We start from the raw sequence: 13,843 nt of genomic DNA, 5'->3' as shown, positions 1-13,843 counted from the left end.
TGGACTGTCTGTGATGCGGTGAGATGTATCGTATGCTCGCGAGATTCCAGGTATTTTCCTTCTTCTCGCTCTTCACCTCGTTCCTTTTATCAATTGGTTGAAGGACGGGGCGTCCATATGGAAAAAAGGCGTCCTGTTAATTCCTTCGTAGACCGAGCGAGCACATTCGTCACAGGCGTGAGCTGCCGTCAGCAAATCGCCACCCCGTAGGCCCCGTTGGCGTCGAATTCACCGAACTCCGAGATTATAGACTTCATGTTCGCTGTCGCCGGGTCGAATAAGCATCCGTGCCGGACGGATTAGTTCAGGTCAACCGGGTCGCCACGAGCGGGGTCACTCGTTTGCGTCGTTCTCGGGCCAATCTAGGAGATCGTCAAATGCAAACAGCGAGCAGTCGCTCTGTGAGGTGGCTGCTGCTGAGCCGTCGGCGCTCGGGACTGTGGCCACGGCTACAGGGTCGTTGAGGAATCCAAAGTCAAAGTCCATGTCAATGTTGACCAGATCCAGCTGGTCAGTCCAGCTCAGTCCTCCCTCGCTCTCGGTTCCAGGGCTCAGGCCGGCGGCATTGTCTCGCAACATCTTCAGGTACTCCACGGGAGTGACGCCAACGCACTTCTTGAAAACGCGATGGAAATGCCACTTGGAGAGACCCGTCTTCTTGGCCATCTGGCTCAGGCTCATCCTCATCTCGCCCACATCTTGGTCTCCGCCGCTGGCAGCCTGGTGACGCCGCACAAACGCCCGGATCTTCTGCACTGCTTCCTCCTCGGGCATCAGGCCCAGCACCTCAGGCTTGCACCGCTTGCACGCTCTGAAGCCGTTCTGCCTGGCGTCATCCCCGGAGGCGTAGAAGCGTACATTTGCGCGGCGAGCTAGCCTAGCCTTGCAGGTTGGACGACAGAAGACTTTGGTGGTGCGGACTCCGTAGACAAAGAAGCCATCGGCTGCGGCATCGCGTGATTGGACGGCCTGCCATTTGGAGTCGTCGTCCAGGAAGAGAGGAATATGCGATATGTCCATGGCTGTGAACATGTGGATAGTGGTGCGGCCGATGACGGCAGCTGCAGCTGTAGCTATGCGTAGCGAAGGGTGCAGCGCAAGACACGGCAAGGCTATGATTCGATCACTAGCCGTTGATGCTTGCAGCTCAAGTGGTGACAACGTTGAAGAACAGATGATTGGACATTCTGGCGATGCGAAGCCGGGGCATCTTCAAGTGTTTAAGTACTTGGATGTGAAGTTGTGAGAGTTGCGGCAGTTGCGAGTTTCGTCCGTGTAACGAAGTCAAAAAGCGGGCACTTGCTCTTAATATGACCAATCAGACCGCATCAGATCGGTAGGCAACAACTAGCCCGATGATCCAGCTTGGAAGGCAAGAACGAACAACTCCGTGGAACTATATTAGGTAATGTCCCAACTACCACAGAGATGGTGAACACTGAACAGTACTTGTGGTACCTCTAGGTAAGGTAGGTAGTCTACCTTAGGTAAGGAAGCATCACGACTTCATCTCCTTTGCAACCTTGGCTTGTGAATATCTGCAAGGCTGTTTGCATAATTGAGTGTATCTTTTCATCAAGTCGGCTTCATCTTGGGTTGACCTGTCTCTTCCGCGATCTTGCTCTCGATTCGTCTGTCAGCTTAGCAGCTCAGGCACGACTTACACTCAGACCACAGGCATCCAAACACTCGGAACTTGAGAACATCTCACAGTAAGACAATTTTATCAAGTCCCAGCAATACTTTGAATTTGTTCATGCTAATTTTGAGATACTCCTTAGTGAGAAATCCTTGTTAATACGACCCATGCGCACCTGAAATCGAAATTGGTATCCCCGGCAATGTCCTCGCAGGAATGATGAAGAAGACGCCGAAATGAAAAGAAGCCGAACACCAATGACTAAATACTAGAGAACCCCAAATCCCAAAGAAATTGAAATAAGCAAGATCAAGCCAATAATGTAAGGAAGTTGCGCCCCCAAAGGCGCCTGTTTCAGTTTCTTTCCACACCCTGGTTTCTATGACCATTACTACTGAAACATATTCAGAAACTCCGAGTCTTCCAGGTCTTTCCAAGGGTCTTCAATAGAAAGGCAATCGAGAGGAAACTGGTATTCTTCCATGGTAACTTGGTCGCTCAAGTGACCCATGGACGGGAAAAAGGCTTCCTCGCCTGGTGCCAGGTTTGTCATGAAGTCGGCAAAGGAATCGTATTCGGTAAGAGGAGCATACCCAAAATCGTTAGCAGACTCGACGGTTGGAACAGACTCATTGGCGGGAGCAGACTCAATGATGGTACCAGGCTCGACGACGGAAGCAGACTCGAGGATGGGAGCATCCTCATTGACGGGATGAGACTCGACGACGGGGGCAGACTCGACGACGGGGGCAGACTCGACGACGGGACTAGGCTCAACGGCGGGAGTGGACTTTGCCAAGGAGGCCAACTCAACAATGTCCATCTCTGGACTTGGATAGCTCGCGTCTGGTTGGGCCAGCACCTGTGGCTGGTTGTCTTGAATTTCGATGGCAAAAGTTGTCGCATCCGGACTCTGACTTCCGACCTGAAGAGGTTCCGCCATTGGCGATTGAGGGCCAGTGTTTGCAGTCAAGGACCGTTCGACCACATGACATTGGTGTTCTCTCCGGTCAAAGTCGCTTGATTCCTGAAGCTGGGAGTATTCGGCCATGAGCCTTTGCGGACCGATGTTGGCATCAGCCACAGAACATTCGGCCACAGGTGATTGAAGACCAGTATAGCCAGGGTCAGTCAGCTGATAAGCCTGCGAGAAGTCGGTCATGGGCGTTTGAAGCCCTGTGTTCAAAACCTGGGAATGTTCGGCCACGGTGCTCTCAATGCCAATATTTTGCCGTTTCGGAGAAAGCAGAGCATCGTTGCTATCCAACTCCTGGCGTCTCCGCTTCTCGCCGATACCAGGCGGAGCGCTCTGGGCTTGGGTTGCATTGAGAGCATATACAACCTGGGGGGTTGCTTGGCCTTGGTCGAGTGAAGCTGTCTGCGAGCGAGCAACTGGCTCCTCGTCAAAATCCTCAATCCAGTTCGCCACAATCCCAGCAATGTCATCACCGTTGGTCTCAAGAAACATCAAGTGCCCGTTTCCCCTGATACCAAACTTGGCCAGGTCGACGTGGTCCACCGTCACACCGGCTTGTCGCATGAACAGCACAGTGGCCCAGTCGAACATGGAATGAGAACTCGCTTCGGCGGTGATGATTGCGTGGCGCATCTTCTTCAAGTGAACCAGCTGTGGTACGGATTCCTGTCCAGCCTTGAGCGGCTTGGGCAGAGCCACGCCTCCCGGCCTCCACCTCTGCACCATGTAGCAGCCGTTGTTGTCGGGAAGTTGGCGGGTTTCAAAATCCAGCCCTGGCCCAATTACCTGAGGCTCAAAAGTCAGAGGGATATCAGCAAGTCCAAACTTCCGTACGTTGTCATCTCCGCTCAGCCATGGGCTGTACACCCGGCCCTCGCGATAAGTCTTGTGAGCCCTCGCGGCTGGCGGTCCGGCCGGCTCGATAGCCACGACCTTGGCTACCAGGTCTGGAACAGTATCCGCAGCGAGCCAGGCCGCGGTGCATCCGGCTCCTTGTCCGATCAAGATTGCCTTTCCGGTGATAGTAAGGAGGTTGCGGAGGCCATTTTGAGCCAACTTTTCTCGCACGGGCTTTTGCACAAGAAGGGCCTGCAGTGAACATTGATAGCGATGAAAGAACGGGTCGCCAGGTTGGCCGGTCTATTAGTATCATGTTAGTTATCTGTGTTTAGTCGAACAATCCGGACGGAGACGGTCTTACCCCTGGCCACTTATTGTGCAAACCCGCCGTCGGCCATGCGGTCGCGCCTCGAATCATGTTTCTCTCGGGAGCAGTAAGCTGATTTTCAATGCTCCTCGGGTACATATACTGAGCCGTTGGCAACAGCTGGCCAGGCATGACGTGGGCAATAGGCAAGCTGGACAAGCCGCTGCCCGGCAAATGGACGATGTACACGCGATAACCTCTGTTGACGAAATACGCGGCCCAGCCTGTCCCAAAATCGGGCTTTGTGAGCCATATCTGTTTGAACATGTCAGTATATTATTGTCTGCTAAGGTGTCATTGCGTTGCTCAAGAACTCACATCACCACTGTGGAAATCGCCGTGGATCAAGACGATGGGCTCCTCATGCTCGATGGCTGCAGGCGCGAGGTGCTCAACATACATCTCAGCGACCACTCCGTCCCTTCTACCAGGCCATTCAGCCGGCACAGAGAAGGTTGACTGGTTGCAGTTTGCTCCCACGAGGCCGGCGGGGATCTGCTCGTTACCACATATCACCCCAGGATACCTCATGGCTACTGGCGCATGCGGATGAGGCTCAGAGATTTTGGATGCCATTTTGGATGCAGTGACAAGAAATATCTCTAAGGCGTGTAAGGGAAATCGGGTCCTTTTGTCAGTTAGATCCGAGTCCGAACACACGACAGGCTGAATCAGAGGAGGAGCTATACCTGGCAAACGTGACGACAGAGCGTCAAGCCGATGAATGCAAGGAAACGGGTGGGAGGTGCAGCTGGTAGTGTCGCTGCTTGTTATATGGATGCAGCCCTGTAACGAAAGTTGTGGAAGAGGCAGATGTGCCAAGATAGTCGGTAGGGAGGAAGACTGTTCTTGTAGATATAATCAGAGAGACCACACCATGGTAGGATGCCGCTGTGGCGACGAAGAGTCGTTGGGCAACGAGAGAGTTAAGTATGGATGCTGATCAAGCCACCTCAACCATCTCTTCTGCCGGCCAAGATGATCAAAGTCTCATCAAAGCCACCAGTTAGGTGAGGAAACCTCTGAGCCCGTAACCAGAGGCTTTCTTTTGTCGATTTAATGGGATTTGGCTCAAGAAAGTTACCTGTTTAACAAAAGTATCGTGGGCTCAACAGGGGTTGCGTGGATGTTGAGGGTGGGGTGGGAGGAGGGAAGAAAGAGGTGGAAGAAGGAAGAGTAAGAGAAAGGGCAAAGAAGAAGAGGAGGAGGAGAGAATTCGGAGAGATAATCTTATCCCTCCGAAGGTGATGCTGAACGCTGTGCGTGCGCACTTTCGAAGTGTTTTCGACTGAAGTGAGGGTCATGTGCACAGATTCTCGCAGCTGGCAAGTCGGTGAGCGCTGTCAGAACGGGAACTCTTCTGCCTCGAGGGCGCTAGTATGGTCACGATGGTATTTCCCGTCCGAGAATCTGTGTGAGAATGGAGAGAGACGAGAGAATTGAAAGTTGTGTACGAGATATTGGGCATGCTTGAGTTTGAGGCGACGCCGCCTTATGCCCCTAATGGATAGTATGGGGGAGTATACGGACAATTTTTGACCAAGTCGGCAGATTTTGAGGGAAGACGCTGGGTTTTGATAAGTGTGTCCCTCTTGTTATCTGGGGGTGGAATTTCGTATGTGTTTGTCCATTGAAGCATTGCCACGGGAGCTTAATGTACTTAAGGCGAGGTCGAACTGGTATAAGGCGATCTCGATCTTTTCAGCCACTAGTTTGGTGTTAGACGGCTGGACATAACGAGACACAATAATCATCTAACCATAGGTATCTTGTATTAGTCTCTGAAGCTCATTTGCACTATACTTTCGAAGGTATGGATGGCCTTCGATCCCCCTCTCGAAGCACGAATTGAGAAGGAAAACTCTAGTCCTTTCAGTATACCGCGTATAGAGAGAGGGTGGCACTCGCTGCATCTACCATATATGGCCTTCATCTGGATTTGTAATGACTAGGATAAAGCGCGCCATGTGGGAAGACAAGGAAAAATAACCATAATATGACATATACAGCTTCCTGACAACTCGGAGAATTTTTTTTTTTTTTTTTCGACAAGGAACAGACAGCAGACGACGACGCAACGTGACCAAAGACAAAAAAAAGGCAAAGCAAAGCCCACCACCTCCTCCTCACACAGGCGACGCAGGTCGGGGAATATCATCCCTCGTATCAGGCACCCACCCCTTCGGCCGCTCACTCCCCCTGACAACCAGCCCATAGCCCAGCTTCTCGACCTTGTTGATGCTCTGCCGCATGACCTCCATCTTGCCCCTAAAGTCCTTGGTCGGTATCTGCGGCAGCATCTCAAACGAGCACCCGAGCTCCTGTATGTCGCTCAGGATGTTTCTCTCGTGGTCACCCACCAGCTTGCCCGACTGCGCCGTCGTGACCGTTGCGAACCGCATCAGCTCGCCAAAGAGGTCAAACAGGCCAAACATGTAGTCGTGCGGCGTCAGCAGGACGTCGGCGGGCGTGGCTGCCTGCGTCTCTTCCGGGGTGATGACTTTTTGGTGCCGCAGGTAGTGCGCAAAGGAGAGCGCCTCGACGAGCTCCTCTAGGCATTTCAGGGAGTTGCCGTAGCGGTAGCGGTTGATGGACTGGACGTCTGCGGCGATGGGGGAGAGGAGTTTTGCGATTTCTTTGAGGCGCGTGTCGACGTCTTTCTGTATGTCTCCCGGGAAGTCTTTGTTGAGCTCTTTGACCCTGCGAAGAGTCAGTCAACTAGGCCTAGTGGAGAGCCAAGCCTCAACAATGAGTTATACCTTTGTAATGTGAAGATGCTATGAGGAAGTATGAGCACGGTCGTTGTTTATTCTTTCAAAGAGATGAGATTGAAATCGTAATGACTGACATCTTCTTGCTCTGGGCCGTCACGTCTCTCGACGCCTTGATGACCCGCTCCCTGCGATCGTAATGCTCATCCAGCTCATCCCGGATATTCTCAAACATGGCGTGGAATCTGCCCCGCGGCAGCTGCTGCGACGTCTTTGCGCGAGCATTGCCATCGTAGTCTCTCTTAGTGCCTCCGGCCATGGTTTTGCTCTTTCGATGCGTGAGAGTGGCGTGATAGCTCTTGTCGTTTATATGTTGTTATCTTTGCCTGATGCCTTGGATGGATGAACCAGCTTCAACTGAAGCTTGGTCCCCCAAAAGTTTGGTTCGAGGTGCCCTGGTGGTTGAGAGTGGAGACGCGGGCGGCCAAACACAGCCACTCAGGAGCGCCAGATTGCCTGCACCGGCCCCACTGCAGTTTTAACACGCTTGTGAGGTCAGAGCTATAACAGCGGCAAAAGGCAGCTTATCGTCATATCATCCGGTCAGCTTCGTATGCAGTTCATCGAGGCCAGTTCATCGGAAAGACACCCCTTTTTTGTCAATTGATATTGACTCCGTATCCAGTTTGGCCATCTACAACTTTGAACTGCTCCGGTCATACTGCCTCGACCAGGAACCATGATCCTGGGCAATTCCTCCACCATCACAACACGCTGTCCTTATTAGAGCCTCACTCACCTCAACCTCAACCTCTCATCTCATCTCACCTCAATATCAATCCCTCCCTCACCAGCCTCTGCCAACATGCCCTCATCACTCCTCACCCCCCTCTTCCGCCCAATCCCCCTCTTCTCCCTCGCCGCCCTCCTCCGCCTCGCCCTCCTCCTCTACGGCACCTGGCAAGACGCCCACTCCGCCGTCAAGTACACCGACATCGACTACCTCGTCTTCACCGACGCCGCCCGCTCCGTCTCCCGCGGCCTCAGCCCCTACGCGCGCGAAACGTACCGCTACACGCCCCTCCTCGCCTGGCTCCTCGTCCCCACCGCCAGCCCGCGCCTCTTCTCCTTCGGCAAGGTCGTCTTCGCGCTGGCCGACCTGCTCGCCGGATGGCTCATCGTCAGGGTCCTCCGGAAGCAGCGCGGGATGAGCACCGAGCGGGCCGGCGCCTTCGCCGCCATCTGGCTGTGGAATCCGATGGTCGCCACGATTAGCACCAGGGGCAGCTCCGAGGGCTTGCTGGGCGTCTTGACCATGGCGCTGCTGTGGGCTGTGGAGGGGGGGAGGATCGGGGTGGCGGGATTCCTTCTGGGATTGAGCGTGCATTTCAAGATTTACCCCTTTATTTACGCGCCGGCAATCATCTGGTGGATGGACGATGAGCATCTGGGCAAAAGGGCGTCGAAGCCTCCAGCGTCGCTTGCGGATGCTGTACTCCGCTTCGCCTCTCCTGAGAGGATAAAGCTTACGCTCATCAGCCTATCGACCTTTATGGGACTCAATATCCTCATGTACTACACGTACGTCCCCTCTCTTCTTCTGCTTTCTCCTCTCTTGATGCCCTGTCTCCCAAACCCATCAAGGGATAGAAGCAACGGGCAACTAACATCATCTCCCCAGCTACGGCACCCCCTTTCTCACGCACTCCTACTTCCACCACGTCACCCGCATCGACCACCGCCACAACTTCTCCCCGTACAACATCTACCTCTACCTGGCCTCCGCCAACCCGTCTTCCAGCTCCCTCCACGCCTTCCTCCCCCAGCTCCTCCTCTCGTGCCTCCTCATCCCCTTTGTCCTCGCGAAGAAGGATCTTGCCACGTCCATGATGGCACAGACGTTTGCCTTTGTCACCTTCAACAAGGTCTGCACTTCACAGGTAAGTCCCAAGCGTCGGATACATCTTCCCTTCCCCCCCAAAATTCCCCTGATTCGTCTTGTCTCCATTCCATGCTTCGGTAAAAAACTCACACTTTTGTTTTTTTCTTGCTGTAGTACTTCCTCTGGTACATGATCTTTTTGCCCCTCTATCTGCCTGAATCATCCATGCTTCGTGTTCCCAGGCGCGGCATCACGGCGCTGCTACTTTGGATCTTGGGCCAGGCTGCTTGGTTGCAGCAAGCATACGAGCTGGAATTCCTTGGTGTCAGCACCTTCTTTCCTGGGCTGTGGCTCGCCTCGCTGGCCTTTTTCCTCATCAATTGCTGGATACTGGGCATCATCATCAGCGACGGGGCGGAGAGGAGCATTCAAAAGGTGCATACAACGTAGATAGCTCGCCGGCACGGAAAGAGGATCCATCCTCTGAGAATTGATAGCATGTTCCAGCGCTTCTCACTCTCCAGAACGCCGTCTTTCTCCATGATCATGACCAGTATCGCTGAACATCCATCACTAGGAGCCAGTGATTGTGCATGACGGTTGATGGGCATGAATACCGAAAATCGCATTACGGGTATCAACCTAACTTCGGCCCAATATCTCTCAATCTCATTGCAAATCATTTCCCTTCCCCTTCTCTGCGATGCCAAACGCCCAAGATGTTACCCTATCATGGCGTTCAAAGCAGCAATGCGCTCAAACCCAAATCGCGGCCCAGAACCCTATATGCGAGTAAGAACCCAACTCCAAGCTTTGTTCGTATTATTTAACTGTCCCTGGGTATGAAAATCCGACTAGAAGAAAAAGAAAATGAGCCGGCGGGCAGGACCTGAAACCGAATCCTGCGTGTCTTACATCGCGCTGCTACAAAACACCTGTAAAGAAAGAAAGAAAAAAGTATGTAGACGGCATTTCGTTATCCTTTTCTCCAACATGTGCATTTCATGAAAGGGACACGGGTCCACTTTCGTTATGCTTGCCACGTCTTCCAAGATGAAGAAGATGAGAGAAGATTTATGCGAGATTTTCGGTGAGACTTGCTCTCAATCTGGTAACCCCCCGTGATTGACTCGCTCGATGGCTACTGAATCGTGATCCGAGTCGCAAGCGATCGGTAATTGGCCAGCTTGAGAGAGGTGATGCGCGTCTTGGACGGCTCAGGGGCAATAATCATCCGACCATCCTTACTGTAGACGATGTTCCCAAAGCTATCGCTCAACCCGGGAAAGGTGACATCAGGCCGGACTCTGTTCATTTCGGTGAGAATAACGTCGCTCCATACCCCAGTGCACTTTCCACCCTGCACCAAGAAATAGGGGTTCAGCGGCGGCAAGACGGAATCTGTTGGCAATTGGGTTAGCAAGCGGCAGTCGTACCTGAGTGAGAGAGAATTGGCAGGGAGAAGAGACACGAACCTAAGTCGACAAATCGAATCCTGAGGTACTCTAGCTTCTTGAACCTCTCCATCGAGCGGACCGCGGAGAGGACGAGCTTCTCAAAAGCCTCGATAAACGCCATGTCCTGGATCCCAGAGCCGGAGTCATGGAAGCTAAAGGACTGGCGGCAACAGTTCTTGACGGTGATATCGACGGATCTAAGGTTCGTTGTCTGGTGCTCTGCATAGCGCGCTGCATCATAAAAGAAATGGTGACAGATACGGCCGGTGTAGACAAAGTGTTCCAACGACGGTAGAATAAAGGCCAGGCTGGAACAGAGATGAGCCTTTTGCACCACTTTGTAATAAAATGCCGGCATCACTCCTTCTCGGCGGTAGTCGCTCTCCATGCAGAGATTCAGGTTGGTGACGTGCTTGGGCAAGAGCGGCATGAACTCTGCTGCTGTGATGTAGGTCTTGGATTTCGGCTTGCTGTAGGACCCTTGCCACTCCTCCAGATTAGGCAATGCCCTCATGAGATACTTGAAGTCCTCGTCGTCCCTCATGAGATTCCACTGGCCCTTGGTCACCAGAGTGCGCACCGAGACGAGAGGCTCCAGCCGCCGTTCCTCGATAGGCGGGCCCGTGCTCATGTCGAAATGGACCACTCCGGGTGCCTTGCGCCGCTCTCCGCCTTCCAGCGTGAGCACTTTGGTCTCTGGAAGCGCGGCGGCAATGAACAGGAAGACTTGGTCAAGAGTGCAGTTGTTTCCTGGCAACGTGTACGTGGCATTGGTAAGTCCATCCGTCGTCACGGTGGGAAGCGTGAGAGTATTCGACAGGGCGAACGGCCCGTATGTCGGCTGGAAGACGGGGAACCAGATCTCGATGTGCTTGATATACTCGGCGAGATGGGGTCGCTCGACCAAAAAGTCCATTGCGTTGTTGATAGAATCAAGCGTCGCCTTGAGCTTGATGTGACGAAATAGCCTCTGCTGGACCAGTATCCTCCACACGCGGTTGACCAGAGCCAGCGCAGTGAGCTCTCGCCTGCGCGAATGGCGAAGAGCCGTGCTCCAGCCCCTAGTCAGACTCGAGATCCTCATTGTGCTTCTCGACGTAGCGGACACACAGTAGCCAAATATGTGGTCGAGGATCGCCTCATGAACTTCGGTGGGGAGTTCGTCGAAATGCCGCGCGAGCGGTCTTCCCGATGCAGCGTCAACGGGCTCGGTCGAGGACTTGTCCCAGCCACTGCCATCAGAGCTGGACTCTGAATCGTCCAGGCAGCAGATCTGGGGAGTTCGGGTTTCGGGATGCGGGAACGGCGTGCTGCTGGGCCGCGCGGGCGGGATAAAGGACGTGCTCTTGGCCATCTGGAATGATGGGCTTGACGGACCGGGAGAGACGGGACTCGAGGTGGTGTTGAGAAACGAGGCGACCATGGAAGTGGTCATTGGAGACGAAAGGCTTCCGTCGCCTGGATCGTCCTGCCGCATCTCGACATCGTCTGGGCATTCGGTAGCCCTCTCGTCCAGATCCATCCTCAGACTGCGAGTGCTCTTTGCATCATCGTGGCTGACGCCATCCATGGGTTCTCTCATCATGCATAGACCGAGGCCAATTTCAAACTCTTGTCTGTGGGTTCTGTAGAGACAGCGAGAGATGCATTTCACGGCTCGATGTGCTCGATATCGTGGCGTCGTCAGCCGCCCTTGCAACGGGAGTCGATTCCAGCTCTGATTCTTTGGGCAGCTGTACGCCCCCAAACGGTGGCCGGGGCGAGGTCAGTGGCCCGTCTTCACAGACTCGCGGGTTCTCGGCGAGGGTGGAAACAGACGGAGGGAGTTTGTTGCACCGCACAGTACGGGCAAGACGAGGGCGTTGGCGAAGGCAGGATACAGGTCAAGTCAGGGCAGGGCAGGGCAAGGCAGGGCAAGGCAGGTCGGTTTGGGGCCGGCGAGACGGAATTTCGCTGGCACTTTACGCGGTGCCTTGGTCGCGTGCCGATACGGAGATTGCAAGCGACAGAGGGGTGGCGGTGCAGGAAGCAGAAGGGCCAGGCCGATCAGATGATGGAAATTGGAGAATCGTTGGTTAGGTCCTCGTAGCAGTCTTATCTGTCTCGCCTGCGCAGGAATGTACAGTAGGCAACGAGGCGGCCACGAGCTGGAGATAATTGGTGTTTGGCAGCGGAATGTCTCGACAAGGCCGAAAAGAAGTCCAAGACAAGATGGCACGGCAGAAGGAGAGAGCGCGAACAGAGGGAGATGGTGAGTGAGGACGTCACAAAGTGCACGCAAAAGCAAAGAGAGAAAAAAAAAACGAAATGAAATGAGGCGGAAACTTAATGGGCATCAAAGGGCTGTCAGACGACGAATGGCGCTCCGTAGCGGCTGTCCCGAGGCGCATCCAATGTAATTGCGTGCAGTGCAGCGCAGGGCGGCTTACTTTTTGCCCGAGTGTTGGAGTGACGATTTAGGCGTCAAAGCCGCTAAAGCAAAATATTGATTCAAATGACGCCCACCGCCGTGCCTAAGAGTCTAAAGAAAGCGGCCATAAGGCAGTACCTTATGGATGGATTCATGTTCTTTCAAGGCTGCCAAGGTCTGCATCTTGCATGTACAGAGTACAGAGCACGATAGGTATTGAATGTATATGTTCTTGTATACCCCCCCAAACGCAGTTGTATTTTCCTTTTTCGTCTACCCTTCCTCTGTGCCTTGTGCTCCGTACCAATCTCGTCGTCTTGATGGATTGATTGGCCTGCGAGCCTTTCGAGCCGCCCGTCAAAGACATCTCATTTGCACAAGTGAAATTACCCCACCTCAATCTTATGCCTGCCCAAGCAGAACTCATCCTCTTCCAAGACATAAAGCTGGGTCACAGCATGAAGGATTGAGAGAGAAGCAAGATGATGTCTTCCTCTTTTCGTGACGAATAGTATCCATAGCCTCTCCCATCAGGTAGTAGACGCAAAGGACACAGGGCAGTTGGTTAGCACGGATCTCATCTTGCGACATTGTTGCTAAGCAGATGCATACGCTGCAAGCCCGTATTTCGTTCTCGACACCGTTTGCGCATTCTCCGTGGAGATTTCGAATCCATCCTCCATATAGCCGTGGCCTAAGTGAGCACGAATACCGCTTGTCAACCGGGCTTGGTGAGACAACACGTTTTTAAGAGAGAAAACAGTGGATCGTGAGTACAGCAATATCCCTTCAGCTGCTTCGTCCGTGCCTTCGCCGCCTCCAATTTGAGCGTCGTTTACTAGGTACATACCTTGTCAGTATACGATCCGACTTTATAAGGCGTTGGGAAGTCTCAACAGCACTCGAACTGAATTAGTATCTGGGTCGATGTATATATCCTCGTTGTTAAAGTTTGCCTATCTATAATGCATCGATGTTCAGTTTGAGTCTTCATGTTCATGCCGTTATCTTTATTGTTCGTCACCGACATATCACCACGGCACGGAGCTCCCAACTTGCATTGTGAAACGAATCTTCCACAACGGAACAAAGCAAAGGTCAGTTCTGTAATGCAGCATTGTATATGCACCACAGTGTTGTTCGTTCACTGGTACCGCAGTCGCCAGATATAGGGTAGGGGAGCCGATGTCATGCAACTTGCACCACAAGCTCGACAAATAAGAAACAACTAAAGGATAAAGAATGTAGTGGGAAAAGATCTTCACGTAGAGAAGAGTCTGCATAGGATGGAATGGGACGATCTGAACCAAATTGTAAGCCATCCGCGCAGGAACACAATGCTCAGCCTACAATAGGTATGCAGGGTTTCGGTTCTTGCTTTCAGTCTTATGCCCCTTCACAACAAAAGCGCGCAGAGATGCTGCATATACATACGTGTATGCAGCAAGAGGCGGACATCACGATGCCGAGTAGAAGGCAGCAACCCGTCTTCCGCAACCATCCTCCTCAATGGAACGCTGCACTGCTACTAGGATTCCGGCTCCTCTGAGCGATCGCCGAG

General features: G+C 53.2%; 4 protein-coding genes across 4 annotated transcripts; 1 reads left to right on the top strand and 3 right to left on the bottom strand.

The window, feature by feature from the left end:
- Positions 1-333: 333 nt before the first annotated feature.
- Positions 334-1,020, bottom strand: CCMA1212_000883 (Bifunctional transcriptional activator/DNA repair enzyme Ada; the record flags this gene model as incomplete). Its single annotated transcript, XM_073698333.1, has 1 exon — positions 334-1,020. The coding sequence occupies one exon, from the start codon at positions 1,018-1,020 to the stop codon at positions 334-336; it is 687 nt and encodes a 228-aa protein (XP_073563839.1).
- Positions 1,021-2,030: 1,010 nt separating this feature from the next.
- Positions 2,031-4,358, bottom strand: CCMA1212_000882 (putative secreted lipase; the record flags this gene model as incomplete). Its single annotated transcript, XM_073698332.1, has 3 exons — positions 4,141-4,358; positions 3,817-4,077; positions 2,031-3,755 (listed from the first exon to the last, which is right to left on the bottom strand). Exons 1-3 carry the CDS (start codon positions 4,351-4,353, stop codon positions 2,031-2,033), a joined length of 2,199 nt encoding a protein of 732 aa, XP_073563838.1. The 5' UTR covers positions 4,354-4,358.
- A 1,590-nt stretch (positions 4,359-5,948) lies between these two features.
- On the bottom strand, positions 5,949-6,852 carry CCMA1212_000881 (Translin-associated protein X; the record flags this gene model as incomplete). The annotated part of the gene is made up of 3 exons (XM_073698331.1): positions 5,949-6,522; positions 6,582-6,599; positions 6,671-6,852. 3 exons carry the CDS (start codon positions 6,850-6,852, stop codon positions 5,949-5,951), a joined length of 774 nt encoding a protein of 257 aa, XP_073563837.1.
- A 546-nt stretch (positions 6,853-7,398) lies between these two features.
- On the top strand, positions 7,399-8,865 carry CCMA1212_000880 (GPI mannosyltransferase 1; the record flags this gene model as incomplete). The annotated part of the gene is made up of 3 exons (XM_073698330.1): positions 7,399-8,114; positions 8,215-8,473; positions 8,590-8,865. 3 exons carry the CDS (start codon positions 7,399-7,401, stop codon positions 8,863-8,865), a joined length of 1,251 nt encoding a protein of 416 aa, XP_073563836.1.
- Between the last annotated feature and the right edge of the window lie 4,978 nt (positions 8,866-13,843).

This window comes from Trichoderma ghanense (assembly GCF_004382785.1).
Source record: "Trichoderma ghanense strain CCMA-1212 chromosome Unknown scaffold_0, whole genome shotgun sequence".
Classification (NCBI taxonomy): domain Eukaryota; kingdom Fungi; phylum Ascomycota; class Sordariomycetes; order Hypocreales; family Hypocreaceae; genus Trichoderma; species Trichoderma ghanense.
This window is presented reverse-complemented; position numbering and strand designations above follow the sequence as displayed.